At 64.8% G+C, this 18,171-nt stretch overlaps 1 protein-coding gene across 1 annotated transcript in view; it reads left to right on the forward strand.

The window, feature by feature from the left end:
• ZFPM1 (zinc finger protein, FOG family member 1) overlaps positions 1–18,169 on the forward strand; it is a gene marked incomplete at its 3' end in the record, with an annotated part of 71,728 nt that extends 53,559 nt beyond the window's left edge. Inside the window, exons 4-10 of the mRNA XM_034639046.1 lie at positions 3,351–3,484; positions 11,724–11,826; positions 13,524–13,736; positions 16,443–16,676; positions 16,994–17,089; positions 17,162–17,308; positions 17,409–18,169. Coding sequence (XP_034494937.1) covers positions 3,351–3,484; positions 11,724–11,826; positions 13,524–13,736; positions 16,443–16,676; positions 16,994–17,089; positions 17,162–17,308; positions 17,409–18,169 — 1,688 coding nt within the window. The remainder of the gene's footprint in view (positions 1–3,350; positions 3,485–11,723; positions 11,827–13,523; positions 13,737–16,442; positions 16,677–16,993; positions 17,090–17,161; positions 17,309–17,408) is intronic.
• Between the last annotated feature and the right edge of the window lie 2 nt (positions 18,170–18,171).

Genomic DNA, 18,171 nt, shown 5'->3' on the forward strand with positions numbered 1-18,171 from the left:
AGCTCCGCGTCCCGCCCCCTCACCCCTCGCCCTCTCTCATCCATACTTTCATTCATTCTTGGCCTTAAACTGAACCCTCAGGAGGTTCACAGCCTGCCAGGAGTGGGTGGCCCCACCCACCCCCGCTTTCCTGATGCAGTTTTGCTTCTGGTTAGGAGAGGGTCTCTGGTAGGTGCTGACTGGCCTCTAACACCACGTGACCCTATACCTGCTATGCAAGAGGCTGGACAGGAACTGTTGGTTAGAAATAGGTTATCTGAAGAGATGGATGTTGAGCGTCACCAGGGCCACCATGTACAGTTGCACAGGTTGTGCACTGCAACAAGGGCTCTGGGTGAGCTGGGACTGAGATCCAGCCATGTACCTGCCCTAGCCCTGTATGCACCCACAGGGGGCACCCTTCCTAATGCAAAGCCCCTCATAAGCGGCCTCCCTGAAGCAGGAAGATGGGTTTTCGTGGTGACCGTTGCCCTATCCCCAGCCCAAGTTCCTTGGCTCCCTGGCCTCCTCACCTCTCCCAGGCCTTGGCCAGCCCCCAGCCAGCCCTGAGTGGTGGGTTCTGCCCTCAGGCTTGCAGAATGGCAGCCTTTATCAGGAGCCAGCCCTCCCTCTGGCAGAGCCTGATACCCAGAAGATGGAGGGGCTGCCGTGGAAAGCGCCAGCCACGCTGTTATCTGGGAGGCTCGGCCCGCCAGCCCCGAGGCTCCGATTAGGGAGTGTGGCTGTTTGCCTGTGGGTGCCCATGTGGGCGGGGCAGGGAGGCACACTGGCTCTGCTTCCCTCCATCACCATGAGGGCCGGGACCCCAGGAGCGAAGGCCTGGAAGCCCGGGGCCGCCCCCGCTCCTCCTCCGCTCTCGGGGACCCCTGGGCCAGCCCCCCATGGAAACTGAATTTCCATTTTCTCCTCCCACGGGAAGGTGGGCCAGCAGCCTCAGGGGGAAGGTGTCATCTCCTGACGGGGGCGCCGTCCTTCCAATGTTCTGGATGCTGACGGGGAACGAGGTAGAAACGGACGGGCTCCCGGTCACGATCCCTGTGTCGTCTATGGTCCCAGCAGGAGAAATGCAGTCCAGAGGGGCGTGCAGCCATCCATGTTCGGAGGCCCAAGAGCAAGCTGGCCCCTTGTTGCTTCGAGGTTTCCGGTTACCCGCAGAGGGGCAGGCCGCAGCATGGGGACACTGGGCGGTCCCCCTGGACCCACCGCCATGAGCTGGGGAGCCAGGGGTGCAGTGCACAGGCTCAGTCCTTCCTGGGCTCCCCACCAGCCTTGGAAGTCTTGACAGATGGGTGGACGGACAAATGAGTCCTCAGTGAGCTTGCCTTTAGACAGCCTTCTCCTCCTCCCTCACGTGTGCCATCCCGGGGGCCAGCCGGGCGGGGAACCAGAGACCCACATACACCCAGAGCCCGGGGTCAGCGTCCAGAGCCGGGTGGTCTGGCTTCACATCCTGACATCCCGCTGCTGCTGCAGGGCCTCACACCTGTACTGGGGGCGTAAAGAGAGGGCCGGCGTCGCCGGGCTACGGCAGCAGGGGTGGCTTACTGCGCCGGCTGGGTCACACTCCCGTCCCTGAGCATGGGCCCTGCGGGGCCAGGGAGGGGGTGGCCCATGGGCAGCGCCCTGGGCTGGGGCCCCAGGTGTCCTGGGTGGGCTGGCAAGCGACGTGGCCCTCGTGGGCGAGCTGCGAAGTGACAGAGCCGGTCTCTGCCCCCTCTCTGGGGGGGCAGATAAAGGGGCGCCGGCCTCCTCAGCCTGGTCCTGGTCCCCTGCCATCTAATCTGCCCGGGGAGACAAGGACCCAGTTAGAGCATTTTAGCTGGGCCTCCTGGCTATTTACACCTTATCTCTGCCATTAGGCCGGCAGTTATCTGATAATCGGGCCCATTAAGGCCACAGCCTGCCGGATCGGGGCTCCAGGAAGTGGGGCCGCCGCCACGGCGCTCGCTTGGGGACCAGGCCAGGCCACGTGAGGCCTCCGTGGGCCCAGGCAGCCCGGATGGCACCCGAGGTACAAGGTGGCCCGGCCTTCCTGGGCAGAGGGCGTGGGATCAGGGAAGGGACCGCCCTCTGAGGGTGTGACCACCGCCATCCCCTTGTCCCATGAGGGCGCTGAGGCTCAGGCGGGGCCTGTGCTGGGCCCGGTGTGAGTCTCCCAGGCGCCCCGACAAATACACCCAAGCTTGGGGCCTCCACACATCAGGAATGTGTTCTCTCCCAGTGCTGGGCCAGAAGTCCCCCTCGAGGCGTGCTCCCTCTGGAGGCTCCTTCCTGCCTCCCCCAGCTCCTCCCAACACTGTCACTCTGGTCTCTGCCTGTCTTCGTATGGCCACCTCCCCTGTCTCTCCTGTGTGACTTTTGTGAGGACACATGTCACTGGATTTAGGGTCCCACCAGATAATCCAGGATGGTCTCCTCTGAAGCCCCTAACTTGGGTGTATCTGCAAAGACCCTTTTTCCAAATGAAGGCACATTCACAAGTTCTAGGCGCCAACGTTCAGCATCCCGCAGAAGGTCCTGAGGACCGTGCCGCGAGGCCAGCTGAACCAGGAGCCTGACTGCAGACCCTGTCCAACCCCAAGTTCCGCCCTGGGGAGAATGACGGTCTCAGGGACGCACAGCAGAGGCCTGTCTGCGGAAATGCGACCACACCCTGCGGTGGCCCTCCAACACATGCCACGGGGGCCACCGCCTGGGCCATGGGAGCTGTCAGAGCCCAGAGAGTTTGCAGCCCCGCCCCCACCGCGAGCTCTGTGCGAAGCGCACTGGTGGATTAATGCTCTCAGGTCTGGTGCAGCCCAAGGAGGCAGGAAGTGTTAGAGACGTGGAAATCAAGGCCCAGCACTTCCACAGCTGCCCTCCCAGCTTGCTGTGTGGATCCGGGGGCTCGGGCCGATGGGGAGGGGCTGGAAGGACTGTGCGGAGGGGCAAGCCTCGGTGACGTCATCGTCCTCCCCTGCGCACCCTCGCTAATGTAAGCTGTGGGGATGACCTGGCTCCGCGTGTGCGTCCCCGGCATGGGCGGGTTGGCCAGCGCCACCCTGTGCTTCAGGAGACACGTGTCCTCATGGAGCAGCCTTGGTCCCACTGGCTCAAGTCCAGCCGCAGCCACCCCGTGCTGTCCCCGGCCGTCCCCCAGATGAGGGCTTGCTGCAGGGGCCGGCCCGGCTCCCAGAAGCCACACGCCAGCCACCGTCCCCGTGACGCAGGCCCACGGGGCACCCCCATCACGGCAGCTGGTCCGGGGGGGGCGGGGCCGCCGAGCTGGATGGCACCGGGCGGGCAGGTGGGCGGGCGGGCTGGTCCCCGCGGCGGGGCACGCCTCACATGCCTCACATTTCTCCCCACAGACGAGCTGGAGCTGCTGTTGCAGGACGGACAGCGGCGCGTGCGGGCTCAACGCAGCCTCACCGAGGGCCTGTCCTGGGGCCCGTTCCGCGGGAACGTCCAGAGCAGAGCCTCATCCCCTGGGCAGGTGGAACCGGTAAGGAGCTCCAGCCCCTGCATCCCACCCGCCCGCAGCAGTGCAGCGCCAGGCCAGAGGCCGCCCAGAGGCAGACCCCTTCTGCCCCGAGAGCCAGGGTTGTACTCCAGCCCAGGAGCGTCTGCTCCTCCGTGTGCAGTGCGTCCGGAGAGGTGGGCCTGAGGTGTTGGGACCAGGACTGCAGGAAGGAGGTGCCTCCCCGGGAGCACAAGGAAGGCTTCCTGGAGGAGGTGATGCAGGAAGGGCTTCTTGGTGGAGTCTCTGAATGGAGGAGTAGAAGTTGGCAAGACAGGGAAAGAAACGGGTGTTTGAAGTGGGGGGCTGGACCTGGCCTTCGTGGGCAGGGGCAGGCGAGGTGGTTTTCTGGGAGCTTGGGGTCCGTGGCAGCAGGGGCTGAGGTCCAGGTCATCCCTGTGGGGCCTTTTGGTGCCCCAGGGTCTTCACCTCCCAGCACTTCTGACCTGCCTGTGTCACTAAGAAACCCACCTGGGCAGCGCCCTCCTGCTCGTCTCCGCTGCCCCCGGGTCGTCCCTGGGCAGCGCCCTCCCGCTCATCTCCCCCGCCATCAGTTGCTTCGGGGCCACCTCTGGGCTGCCTTTGGTTCACAGCAAGTCGGTCTGCGTCTTCTCGCAGAGGCACAAAGGCTCCCTTTAAAATACATTTTGGTGAAGAAAAGGCACTGATGTTCAGGAAATGGGGGGGCCAGCATGCGGTAGGACAGGAGCTGGGCAGGGCCTGACCGTGACGCGTACTCGAGAAACCTCTTGGAGCCGTGCTGCCACTCGCTCGAAAGGCCAGGAGCGCCCTGCGTGGGCCCTGCAAGCCCGGGCTCAGGCACCCCAGATTGCGGCACAGCCACGGCCTGGGCCCTTGGTGATTCCCGAAGTCGCAGTCCGTGCGACTCGATCCAGGTGCACCCTGGCTGGTGGGCGCCCCCAGTGCTGGGCCTCCTGGTCCTCAGGCCCCAGGGGTGGGCCTCTGGCCAGGCTCCGTGGGGTCAGTGGACAGGCAGTGCTGTGGGGAGGGTCCCCCAGACCTACAGGCCAGATGCTGCCCTGACAGCCCCATCCAGCTCCAGCCTGATAGAGTCCCGTTTCTCAGCCACAGGAACCAGGGCTCAGGAACTTGGCCTGTAGCAGCGTCCGCGGGGCTGGGGGGAGCCGCAGGCGGAATCCCCGGCTGCAGACCCTCAGACCACCGTTCACAGCGCCCGCCCGAGTCAGAATCTCTGGGCTGGGGCCTGGGCCCCGGAGATCCGGGCAGTCTCCCCGGATCTAAACGCGCAGCCTGGCTGCGGCCCCCCGGGCCATCCACACCGCCGTCACAGCAGAGCGCCCAGGCTCAGCGAAGCATACGCTGGCCTCGGCCACTCAGCAGGAGGCTGGCCCAGGACCAGGGGCTCCCACCCCGTGACCAGGCCGTCCCCGTGGCACGGGGTCCGGATCCCATCGCCACCTCCCTCGGGGCTGTTTTGCTCCCACGCGGGCTCCTGAGCTCCTTGAGCTCCTGCTTCCTGAGCCTGCAGACCCCCACCGTCCCTGCAGAGGGGAGGGTGAGCGGGCCGAGCTGCAGCTCGTCTGCAAAGTGGGGCAGCTGGACAGGTAAATGAGACAGTGCCTGCAAGGTGCTTACCACCACCCTGCAGGATGGCTGACCCTCCTGTCCCATGGCCCAAGCAGGGAGAAAACAGTGGCAATCATAAGGCAGACTTTGGCTCTGCTTGAGAGAATGGAGACTATGGTGCTCAGAGCAGTCTCCTGAGGCAGTGAGCTCCCCATCACTGGAGGCATGCAAGCAGCAGTCGACTTTTCAAAGGGTGGGCTGTTGTGGGTCAGTTCATGGCTGGAAGGAGGAGCGTGTGGGCTGGGAGCTCCCTGGCTCTGAATTCTCATAAGAAGTGACAAGATAAAGGGGTGCAGCTGTGTGTGGCCTGCACCTGTCTCCTCTGCTCCCCCCTCTGGAGACAGTCAGCCCCTCCAGGACAGACAGGTGTCGCTCACAGCACACACCGAGGTGTGCCCATCCTAACACATGAGATCTGCTCTTCCCAGTCCACACCATTGTGAGGCATGCTCCCCATTTTACAGACGAGAAAACTGAGTCTCCAGCCTGTTAAGTGACTTGGTAAACTCACCAGGATCAAATAGCAGAGGGAGAATTGCAACCCTCGTCTGCCTAAGTTGAGACCCTGCAGGCTCTGTAGGGCTGAGCCGGCCCCAGGGTCCTGGCCACGTCCCCGCCCTGCCCTCCTCTCTGAGGGTTTTGTCCTCCTTGGGTCCTGAGCACAGGTCAGCCTGGGGAGACTTGGCACGCGGTTGGAGACGCTCTCCAGGCGGAGAGATAATGTCCACGGGGAGCGAGGGACCAGCGCCAGGGAAGCCAGTGGCCTTTGAGGCTCTTGCCGAGGAGCTGAGGGAGGAAGGAGCCTAGCCCGCTCTTCCCTGCAGCTTTATCTCCTGCAGAATTAAATCCTTGATTAACCCTTATCTCCCCAGCAGGGGCTATCTGCGCCTTGGCGCCGAGTGTCCAGACCCACCGTACTCGATGATTGATTTCTTAAAGATACGCGTGCTTTCCGATACTTCATCTATTGTCTAAATATTTTTGCTAACATTTCAGCGAGCCCCTTATCGAGCTCAGCTGATGGGTCCCAGTTCTCTCCCCCGTGCACCTCCCACCCCAGATCATCCTATCAACCGCCAGGCGGTTTGTCTTAGCTGTTTGGAGAGGAAGGAGGGAGAGGGGCACTGATAGAGTGTGGGGACCCTTCCCTGCTGGTTTCCTTAGCCCCAGGGCTACTTGCAGGTGGGGGGGGGGACAGGGTGGCTCCCCTCACAGTCCCTCCTCCCCACATATGAGACTTTGGGGGTGGGAACCCCAGGAAGTACACAGTGAGTGCACAGAGCCTGGCAGGGGTCAGGTTGAGAGTGGTTCCTGCACCATCTTGCTGTGTGACCTTGGGCAGGTCCCTCCCTGGTCCAGCTGTGGCTTCCATTTCCCAGCGTTTGGAAACCCAGCCAGCTCTAAAATTTGCAGTCAGATACCGGGTGGGTGGAAGAATGAGCAGATGAGCGAATGAATGAATGAGCGAACTCTCATGCCAAGCCTGGCCCACTGTGGCTCGACCCATCTGTCTAGTAGTCCCCCCAGGGCTGACCCACTGTCGCCATGAGGCCACCATGACATCTGTGAGACCTGGCCGCAGGGGCCGTGGCTGCCCATGAGGGCAGCACATTCTCCGGGTAGAAGCCCTTGCAGAGTGGTTCAAATGAGACCAGCTGGGCCCTGCCCTGCCATGCGTCTTCATGCAGGCACCGGCATAGAGGGACCTCGGGTGGGCCTCCCTTGTCCCTCAGCTGGAGATGGCAGTGGGGCCGGGGCCCTTGGGGCCTACAGGCTCTGAGCAGCCCTTGTACAAGAAGCCCTGTGGGTGGCGCCCGGGGGTCACTGCCCAGTGGAGCCCAGCCTCCCAGCAGGGCCACGGACCTCTGCTTTTCTGCTCTTATAAGGACACTCGTCACTGGATTTAGGACACTGGGTAATCTAGGAGGATGTCATCTGGATTGTCCTTAATTTAATCACATCTGCTAAGACCTTTTTCCAAATAAGGCCGTGTCCATAGGCTCCAGGTGGACTTACCTTTGGGGGCACATTCAGCCCGCTCCACAGAGCTAGCAAGTGGCAGAGCCAGGGTCCGGCCCAGACAGGCCCCTGACCCTCCACGGGGCAGCCCCTGAGGAGATGGTCAGGTCTGGGCTTGGCTGGAGCACCAGGGTGGTGCGGAGGGCAGTGCATGGCGCTCTGAGGTGGACATCCTCTGGACAGGAGACCTGCCACTGGCCTTCCTGGGTCCCCGACGCCCTTCCTCCCCACGCCTCAGCCTCTCTATCTGCAGTTGTAGGGACGGGGTCTGGGAGACACTGTGGGTGCAAAAGGTCGACTCAGACCAGCCTCCTGGAGGCCCAGGAGAAGGAACCACCTGGTCTCAGGGAGCCAGGGACCCTTCCTGCCACACTGGAAAGACCCGAGCTGAGGGGTGGGAGAGGCCTCTCCTGCTGGGGCCAAGGCAGCCACAGGCACCACACCCACCCTTACAGTTGGCTCCCTCCCTGAGCCCAAGGGCCACCCGAGGAAGAAGGCTGGGGGCCACATGGACTACATCCCTGCTGTCCACACAGCTCCCCACCTCACCCCCGCCACACCCCGTGCTCTTCTCAGCCTGTGTCTCTAGCACGTTCTGCCTCCAGCCTTCCTTCGGTTGTTTCTTGTCACCCTCCTGCAGCACCCACACTGGGAGATCAGGATGGCATGTTCTGTTCACGCTGCCCCCACACTAGGCCCACGCCAGCCTCTGGGGGACTGTTCAACAAGTGAACAGATGGATGGGTGGAGGCAGGAAGTGAAGGAGAGGTGGGTAGAGGGGTGGATGGATGGTGGACGGATGAATGGATGGTAGATGGATGGATGGTGGACGGATGAATGGATGGTAGATGGACGCATGGGTGGATGGATGGGTAGATGGATGGGTAGATGGGTACGTGGTGGAGGGGTGAATGGATGGTGGATGGATGATTGGATGGCTAGACGGACCAAAGCCAAGATCACGCAGACCCCAGTTCTAGTCCTCTGTACACATGGCCACTTCCTGTGGCCCTGGGCATCACTCAGCTCTGTGGGCCTCAGTCCTCATCTGTGAAGTGGGTTCTTTGCCGGGTCTGGGAGAGAGGAGGAGCCGAGGACAGAAAGGCAGTTGCTTCTGTGAGGGTGAGCAGGACAGGGACAGGACTTCTCAGGATGAGTTGAAGGAAGGAGGTGGGCAGGGGCCCCCATCAGAGCCCAGACCAGGCCTGCTCCAGCCCTGACCTCCCGTGAGCCTGCCCCACAGTGGCCTGGCAGAGGCCCAGGCAGGCCCACTGACTTTCTGCAGGGCAGTCTGGCTCACTGGGCTGGGCCGTCCCCTTCCCCTGCCTGAACGGGGCTCCTGCCTTCCTTCCCCCTTGATGCTGCTTTATGAGATGGCCAGCAAGGTTTGGGCACAGCCTCAGATAAAGTCTCAGCGGACGGTGCAAAGATGGAGTTTCTGATGGTTATCGGTGGGCACGGAATCCAGACACTGACCTCTTTGTTGGGGGAAACAAGGAGTGGTCTCAGATGGACCCAGAGAACTTCAAGTGGCCTCCTGTTATCTCAGGGCCGGGTGGGGCTGTCCTGGAGCCAGGAGGAAGAGGCTTGACCCCAAGGGGCTGCAGGCAGGGTGGGCGGAGGGGCTTCTTCCTGAACCCGGACGCAGCCTGTCCAGGGTGAGCTGGACCCAGATGGGACCCCGGGGCGCCTGTGGAGGGAAGGTGGCCGGCAGCACAAGCCGGGCAGGGGTGACCGAGGGCCCCTCCCAGGCTTACAGGGGCAGCGCAGCGTGGGGCGGGAAGAGAGCCTACCTCGGCCCAGCGTTCAGTTGCCAGAGAAAGGGGCTTCTGTTCCCGGGCTGCTCGGAACCAGCAGGAGGGAAAGGAGAGAAAAACCGGCAGCCAGGCAGCCAGGTGCCGTGTCAGACCCTCCCGGGGCGCCGGCGGCCTCACACCCATCGGACGCAAGCACAGGCCTGGCAGGCCACAGAAGGTCGTGTCCCCGCCGCCCCCATTCAAGCAGGGGGCCAGGCCCCTGCCCCGGCGTCGAGGAGTCACGGGCCGAGTCGGGCAGCCCCAGATCTCCCGGCCACTCTGCTCCTGTCCCCGTCCCCCCGGGCCGGCCCGCCACCACCACGCAGACGCTGGGCCTTAGCGGGACCGCAGTGCCGCCGCCTTCGCTCCTGGGTGGTGCACGGGGAACAGGGTTCTGCGGCGTCAGCAAAGCCTTGTGGGTTTTATCATGCCAGGAGCACACTGCTCCTGTGGGTGATAAGCATTCAACCTACCAGGAGGCTGTCAGTCTCAGTTTGAGGGTTAGAAATATTGGGACGAATAATTAGATTTCATATCGTTACCACAGCGCCAATCGGAGGATCAGGCAGATTAATTTTTTCACCCTCCTCTGCTCATTAATATTCATTAGAGACTCAGGAGGCCCGGCTCCGCCTTGCTGCAAGCTGCCGGCCAGGTCAGCGCAGCCGGGACGTGGGGGCCGCCGGTCACCCGCCGCCGTGGCAAGCCCCGCCCGGCCGCTGTGCCCCCAACCCGCCCGGTGAGGCCCCAGCAGAAGCCCCCGAGCCGGCGGGGACCCCCCCCGCTGGCGTCCCACTCCGCCACTGTGGGATCACCAGGTGTCCGTGAAAAGCAGGGTGTTGCCCGCCAGCCTGCCCGCGTGGGGGAGAGCCTCTCCCCAGGTTGACCTGCGGCAGTCGCTGACCTGGGGCCCCGGTGGACTTCAGCCTTCTGAGCCCAAACGCACAGCCCTTGCCTTCTGTGCCCTGCCGGCCGAAGGGAAGACGAAAGCAAGGGGGCCAGGCCTTCTGTGTGCTGGTTGTGCACTGGGGGGCACGGCTGGAAGGGAGGGCTTCGCGCAGAGCGGTGCTTGCTAGTGCCCTAGGAGGGGCTGAGTGGCAGAGGGACTCAACCACCCAGCCCTACCGCCAGGTGCAGGTGGCCGGGCGATAGTGGGTCTGCGACCAGCACGTGGGCTGGGTCACAGCTCCGAGCAGGAGGGGCATCCCGTTTGCAGAGAGGGCAGGCGTGGGTGCAGGCCACTTCTGCTCCTGTGGCCAGGCCACACACCCCCGGCCACTAGTCTCCACTTGCCCTGTCCATGGCCAAGGCATGTGGCTGTCTCACTGGTCACACTGCCTCAACCTTATTGGGAGTTTCCGCAGGAGTGCTTGGCTCATGGGCCCGTGTCTGACGCAGGGTGGGGACGAATGGGCAGAGTGGATGGAGGGCTCACCTCAGGTTGCAGGGTGGCCCTCAGCTCAAGGTCTCCGCAGGGGAGGCCACGCCTGGACTGGACCCCACAGCCCAGCTCGGGAGCCTGTGTTGTCCCTGGGCAGGAGGCAGACTCAGGGAAGCACGTGGGCTTGGCCCTGGCAGGGAGGTGCCCCGAATCTGAGGACCCCTCGCACACCATCTCCATCACGGCCCCACCGTGGTGGTGTCCAGCCGGCGAGGCTGGCTTCCCACGGCAAGGTCCCCACGCACCATTTCTGAATAAAAGGCACTCATCTGCATCAAACAAAAATGCCGCAGAGTGGATGCGTCCTGTGCCTCTTCACACAGTGCCTGGTGGCAGAGCTGGGCAACCCCGGTCGGAGCAGCCGGCCCAGATGCCGGGTCCCAGATGTGACCGCAGTCACCCCAACCTCCTAGGGCAAAGGAAGGCCAGGGTTCTGCCCCACCACCAGCCCTCCCCAAACCCATGCCTGGTCTCCTCAACGTCTGACCATGGCCGGGCCGCAGGCAGCCCTCCCTCCCCGGCACCAGGCTCTGTGCTTCCTGTCCTGCTGGGGTCAGCAATCAGGGAGCCGCACTCTGCAGACTCCCAGCGTCAGCCTCATGGGCTGAGCGTGGAGCCCTCTTGCCTTTCGGGCACCACAAAGGCCCAGCAGACTGAGCTGGGGAGAGAGTGTGGCTGGGTGAGGTGGTGCTGGCATGAGCCATCCCCGTTTCCCCCCTCTGCCCCCTCCTCCCTTCCCGCTCCTCGAGGTGGGAGAAGGGCTAGCCCCACACACGGATGTCCGTCTCTGCGAGCCTCAGGGAGGCTGAGCCAGCCTTGGCATGGGGACATGTTGCTGCCCGGGGACCTCAGCCACTGGGCCCAGGGGGACGTTCTAGTGTCTGTGGTGGGCTGGCCTCAGGACAGACGGGACAGAGGTGGGCCTGCCCAGCGGTCCCTGCCCAGGGACCTAGAAACCCGTCTCTGGGGAGACCCCTTCTCAAGGCCACTCAGCCTCAGCTCCCGGCGCTCACTTTGGGGGCCTGTGCAGGAGGAGCCCGTGCTTGGTCTGGCCCCTGCGCCCCACAGGCGGCTCCGTAGCACTCAGCGGCCTGCCAGGGTAGGGAGGCAGGGGGAGAACACAGACCTGGGTGCGAATCCCTGCCCCACTGCTCCCTGGGCCCCCGTTTCCGAGAGAGCCCAATGCCCCATGCATGGAGGGTGCCAGCTGCCCGCCGCGTCGTTGGCCGCACAGTGCCCAGTGTGGAGCAGCCTAGCCCCCTGCCAGGGGGTCTCAGGCTCTTCCCTTGGTGCCACGCGGGGCCCCGGCCAGGCTCTTCCCGTGCTGTGTCCTTGATGAGCCCCTGTCCTCCCTCTCCAGGGCCCAGCCCTGACGCTGCTGCTGGAAGATGAGTCCTGCTGGCTGAGGACGCTGCCACAGGCCCTGACCGAGGCCGAAGCCAACGCGGAGATCTACAGGAAGGGTTGGTATCCTGGCGCTTCCCTCGCGGCCTTCCGGCAGGTGGGGGTCACTCGGCTGTCCCTGGGCTGGCCCTTAAAGGGAAAGCAGCCCGCCCGGCTGAGCAGAGTAGGCGAGCTCGGGCCAGGCCTTGGGGCGCCCTGATTAAAGCAGTCAAACCTGGGTCTCCTGGGGGCCGGCGTGCTGCTGCGCTTCCCGGGCCTCTTGGAGACCGCCAGGGTCAGCAGAGAATCCCAGGCCAGATGGGCTGAGGTGCCAGCCAGACCGTGGTCCTGCACAGTCCCGCTCGTTCCAGGGAAGAGCAAGAGGGCCACGCTCAGACCCGGCCACGTGGGGCCTGGGTCACGTCCTCTGGCCTCGTCGGGCCTCTGTTTCTGCCCCTGCCTCCCTACACCTTCTAGAAGGAGTGGCCCAGGGTGGGGGGCGCCACTGCTCAGTTCCGAGAGCTCAGGGCACTCAGGCGTGAGGTGGGGGTTTCCATCGCCAAGGCCACGGCCCTGCCTGCCTGGGAGGTTGGACCCCTGAGCGAAGTGTGACATGGTCTTCCCGGTGTGTGATAATCAGCATGTCCGGGCAGTGGAGACCCCCCTCCCTGCCCAAGGGGATGATGTCAGCACAGAATCGTGAGTTTCTACAGCCACGCTAGGTCTGTCCGGTCAGCACGGCCGTCAGGAGGGTGTATGCCCAGCGACCACAGAAGATGGCCTCATTCCCCTGTGGGGGCTCTGCCTTGCTGGAAAGTTCCGGGGGTGCCCCAGCCACGTTGCCTCCCTGCATGCAGCACATCCGGCTGAATACTCCGTCCTGCGGGCAGCGCTCATTTCAGGAGGAGCCGGGGGCTGTCAGGGGCAGGCCAGGGGGCACAGGCCCGGCCCAGCGGGCCTTGTGGGCAGCCCTTCCCTCCAGCTGTCCCCACCTGGGAGCCTCTGTGGCATAATGGAGGTACAGCACAGGTGCTGAGCCCAGCGTTTGAGAACCTGGGCCACCCTGCACTGCTCTGTCCCCTGTCCGTCAAGGGGTGCTCGGAGGTGTGGTCAGCCCTGGGCTTGCACACCCAGCCAGGTGCGGGCCAGTTAGTGTTGCCGGGCCTGCCCCTCCCGCCCCGGAAAGCATGGCTCTGGCCACCGTCCACCCAGGCAGGACAAGGTCCTCACAGAGCTGACGTGCGTGAAGTTGGCCTGGGGGGCGGGACCCTGCAGCTCTGGCGTAGTGTTCCTGGTGGCCTCAAGCAGGACGCAGGAGACCGGCAGGCGGGTGCCTGGCAGAGGCTGCCCCCTGCCGGCTACCGCGGGAATGGCCACTCCTGGCCAAGCTTCTGCTGAGGAGCAGGAAAGCCCTCCTGGCACCTGCCGGGGCCCCCTCCCCAGGGCTCTGCTGCCTGTCCCTCAGGCCACCCCTCTCCTGGACAACAGGGCAGCCGTGCGGGCCGTCTTCAGGGCCCTCCCCCTAGGTGGGAACGGGCAGGCCCGGGGACCCAGCCAGTCACCCCCAGAGGCAGGATGGCTCATTATAGAGACCAGCCTGACACAGGCACGGACCGGGGTGCGGCCACCCCCTGACGGGGGCCTGGGCTCCATCCCCCACCTCAGACTTCAGAACCCTGGCATCCAAGACGGGGCCGTGCCGAAGGGCTCGGGACGGTAGGGTGCAGTGGTGGCGAGCCGCCGGGGACCCTTCCGTCACAGGATTTTGCCCCCGCAGATGAAGCCCTCTGGTGCAGACTCACCAAGCCGGTGCCCGCGGGCGGACTGCTGAGCGCGCTCCTCACGGCGGCCGAGCCCCGGAGCACCCCCAGCCACCCCATGAAGAAGGAGCCAGCGGAGCCCGAGTGCCCGGCCCCCGCACATGCCGACATCCAGCTCCTGCCCCAGCAGGCCGGCATGGCATCCATCCTGGCCACCGCGGTCATCAACAGTGAGTACATGACCCGGGCCACCTGGGCTCCGTGGCAGTGCCGGGAGCTCCGGGTCCACAGACACTGGTTACCACTGGGATCTGAGCAGAGGCGGCAGTGCTGCAGCTGATGCGTGTGGGGGACGGGGCAGGCCCCAGGCAGCAGCAGCCCTGCAGGGTCCCCGGGCACCACGGGCTCTTTCCCCGCCAGCTGGGCAGGGAGCCGGGTGCAGCAGCGGCTTTCCAGCACAGCGGCCCACGTGCCCACGGCGGTGCTGAGCGGCAGCCTGGCTCCCAGCCCACAGGATGCCAGGGCCGTGTCTACATGGTCACTAGACACAGCCAAGCGTCCCCTGGGGACAGGACCACCCCGCGAGACCACCTGGGGCGAAAGACCACCGTTGCTCACTTCCGGCCGCACGGGAAGTAGGGTTTACCTCACGCTCAACATCCACGCGGAACCAAAGGCTCCAGGGTCACCGAGCTCACCCCAATGGCACCGCCATCCCCAAGTGGCATAGGCAGCCTTACGAGGAGGAGGGGACACGATCATAGGGCAGGAGCAGCCAACTTTATTCGGGTGCTTGGGCCGAAGCCCAGCAAGGCGGTTCTCCCGAAGCGGTTCAAGGCGAAGACCAGGATTTCTTCTCAGAGCAGCGGGGACTAAAGAAGGGGCTTTTCTTGATTGAATTACACCCCCCTGGGTGCTAGGCGGCAACTGCAGGGCTGCAAAATTAGAAAGAAGCGAGCTTTTTGAGGTCAAACAGGATGGCTTGAGGCACAGGCCGGATGGGGGCCTGCCCTGGCCTGCTGCGAGCACTCTGACCCCCAGATGCCTTTGGGACACGAAAGGGGGGGTCAGGCAGCACCTGCAGACCCACGTTGGGGGGGTCAGAGGGGGTGCACGACGTCCAGGCTGTGGTGTGAGCAAGGGCAGAGACAGGACCACGCAGCTGAGTGAGCAGGAGAGGGAGTGTGTGGAGGGACATGGCGTTGCGGAACTCAGGCAATCCTGCTGGGCGCTGGCGGAAATGACGCAGGGAGAGGGAGGAGCTGCAGCTGTGAGACGCACCCCCCAGAGCCCTCCAGGAAGAGCGTGGGTCCTCAGGGGGTGGCGAGGAGGCAGGACCCCGTCCAGACACCGAGGTGGCAGGGAGCGAGGGAGACTGGAAGGGGCTCTCCGGGGCCAAGACGGCCACCTCAGCAGGGCTAACAGGACCATATGGTACCCACGGTGGGCACACCAAGGTCAGTCACGTCCCCAGTGCTGAGGCGGGGGCCCCCATCCTCTGCCCAGGCTGCTCCAATGGGACCGAGGGAGTCCGAGGTGCTGGGAGGGTTTCCCCCCTGGGGTCTGCACCTCCCCCGAAGGAGTGTTGATCATGGGCTACACCCCCTGCGTACGCCTCCCGCCTCTCCCCAACATGGGCCTCTCCGCCTCGGGGGCTAGAAAAGCCCAAATACAGAATCCATCATACCTGGTTGAATTCTTGAGACTCAACCTGTCTGGGCCTCTGTTTTCTTACCTGTGCGATGGACTCGTGGTAACGCCAGGCATCTGCAGGGTACCCGCACCCCAGGGCTGACCCTGACCATCCAAAGTAAACCTCAGGGGCTTCGGCCAGGGCCTGAACGGGCCTCTGCGGACCCCACTCCTCTCCCCACCCACAGCCAGCGGCACCATTCCCAGCCCCAGTCCCAAAAGTGCAGAAACATACCCACCGAGGGCCTTCAGATTCCGATCCCGGCTCTGCACCTCAGCTAGCAGAGAGCAGAGCTTCCTGGAAGCCCCAGTCAAAGGCAGCGTGAGAGGGAGGAGGACCCCGTCTGCCGTAACGGTGGACCCAGCATAACCCTCAGCGACGCCGGGCTGAGAAACAGGTCCTAACCTGCACTAGAGCCGGGACACGTCCCTGGGCCCAGAACAAGTCCGCCCCCTGCCCTGTCTCAGCCAAGGGGCGGCAGGCCATGGAGCAGAGGCAAACAGCATCCCTCAATGTCCTGCTATAGAGGTCTTGAGAACCACCTGTCAGAGACACTCTCACCAGCCGGCAAACCCCCCGCAATCCAAGCTCCTACAAACCGAAGTCACCTAAGATAAATATGCTAGACTAAGCCATTTTGACCCATTAGTAACTGATGTGCAACCCCTGGGGGGAGGGAGGGAGGGCTCCTCTTCCTGTGCAGCCCCAGCCTCACCCCTACCCGGGGCCACCCAGAGCCATGCTCCGCGCTCATCCTCCTGCCCACGTGCTTCACGGGTTCCCTGTGCACCTGGCCACTCCGACCTGCTCACAACACACACGAATGTCCCACTCCACAGGGGCGCAGATCCACGCCGTCCCTCACGCCCCCTCACAGCACGCGATCACCGGCACCTACCTGCCTGCCCTCACCGACACGGGGCCGCCCCTGCCGAGACACACAGGCAACATCGCGGAGGCCCAGCCTCCCTCCCTCGGGCACCTGCTGAGGCTCCCTGTTGGGAGGCAGCATGGGGGCCAGCCCGGGGGGTTCCTCAGAGACCCATCCAGGCGGTCCCATACCATCCTGGAGAGGTACAGAAAGAGAACCCAGATTTATAAAGGGACCAATGAGCCCGAACAGCAGAGACCAGGAGAGAAGGCCCCACTCACAAACCTCCCTCCTCAGGATGTCAGGGGCCGCGAGCAGACCCCCTGTACCGCCGGGTGCCCCCTCAGCCCGCGCCCACCTCTCACCCCACAGAAGACGTCTTCCCCTGCAGAGACTGCGGCATCTGGTACCGCAGCGAGCGGAACCTGCGAGCCCACCTGCGCTACTACTGTGCCGGCCGCCAGAGCACCGGCTCCGCGGCCACGGCCGCCGCCGACGAGAAGCCCAAGGAGACGTACCCCAACGAGCGCGTCTGCCCCTTCCCCCAGTGCCGCAAGAGCTGCCCCAGCGCCAGCTCCCTGGAGATCCACATGCGCAGCCACAGCGGTGAGGCCCCCCCCGGACCCCGCCCTCGTGCAGCGGGGTGCCCGTGCCCACCCAAGCAACGCGCTTCTGCCGCGTCTGGCCCCGGGGGCCTGCCCTGCCACAGGGACGCCCGCGTGCTGGTCCTACCGCACCTCACAGTGCCCCCCAGGCACACGGCCCGCCTGTGCTCATCCGAACGGCCAGCTCAGGGCCGGGCCCTTGCCACAGTCGTGGGAGACGGGGCAGAGGAGGCAGGGTTTAAACAGACCCCCCCATGTCACAGGTCCTTGGCCAGCTGGGCTCCAGGAGCCCACCCCTCACTCAGCCCTGTGTTCCAGGAGAACGCCCCTTTGTATGTCTGATCTGCCTGTCGGCCTTTACCACCAAGGCCAACTGTGAGCGGCACCTCAAGGTGCACACAGACACGCTGAGCGGTAGGTGAGGGCTGGGAAGGGGCGGGGGGGGGCACCCCACCCCAGGGCCCTGATTGCATAGCCTGCCTGCAGGTGTCTGCCACAGCTGTGGCTTCATCTCCACCACAAGGGACATCCTGTACAGCCACCTGGTGACCAGCCACATGGTCTGCCAGCCAGGCTCCAAGGCTGAGATCTACTCCCCAGGGGCCAGCCACCCCACTGCCAAGCTCCCCCCAGGTGAGGCCCTGGGCTCCCCATGAGCACTGGTGGGGGGAGGGTTTTCCTAATGGCAACCAGGGGTGAATTTCAATCTTGGCCCTCCACCACCTCTGCCCAGTCCAGCTCTCCCCTTCCCACCCTACCCCTCCCTCAGGTCTGGCCCAGGCAGGTCCTGCACCAGCCCTGAAGTGTGGCCCCTGGGGTCTCCCTGCAGACAGTCTAGCCAGCTTCCAGCAGCACACCGCCCTGCACGGCCCTCTGGCTTCTGCCGACCTGGGCCTGGCGCCCACCCCATCGCCAGGACTGGACAGGAAAGCCCTGGCCGAGGCCACCAATGGAGAGGCCAAACCCGCCCCCCAGAACGGGGGCAGCAGCGAGCCCCCGGCGGCGCCCCGGCCCATCAAGACGGAGGCCGCAACTGAGGAGTCCGAGGCAGAGCCAGGGCCCCTGACCGCATCCCGGACACCCTCACCGTGCAGCCCCGCTCCCGCCAGGGTGAAGGCCGAGCTGTCCAGCCCCACGCCCGCCTCCAGCCCTGGCCCCGGTGAGCTGGGGCTGGCGGCCGGGGCGCTCTTCCTGCCACAGTTCCCCGCGGCGCCCCCGGCCTCAGAGATCCTGGCCAAAATGTCCGAGCTGGTGCACAGCCGGCTGCAGGCGGGCGCTGGGGCCCAGGCTGGCCTCTTCGCGGGGGCCCCCAAGGGCGCCACGTGCTTCGAGTGCGACATCACCTTCAACAACGTCAACAACTTCTATGTACACAAACGCCTCTACTGCTCTGGCCGCCGCCCGCCCGACGACGCACCCCCAGCGCGCAGGGCTAAGGTACCCCCGGCCCCCAACCGCGCGCCCCCCGGCCCACCGCCCCCCGAGGCCCGACGCGG

The sequence above is a fragment of the Ailuropoda melanoleuca genome, chromosome 12, assembly GCF_002007445.2.
Source record: "Ailuropoda melanoleuca isolate Jingjing chromosome 12, ASM200744v2, whole genome shotgun sequence".
NCBI classification, from domain to species: domain Eukaryota; kingdom Metazoa; phylum Chordata; class Mammalia; order Carnivora; family Ursidae; genus Ailuropoda; species Ailuropoda melanoleuca.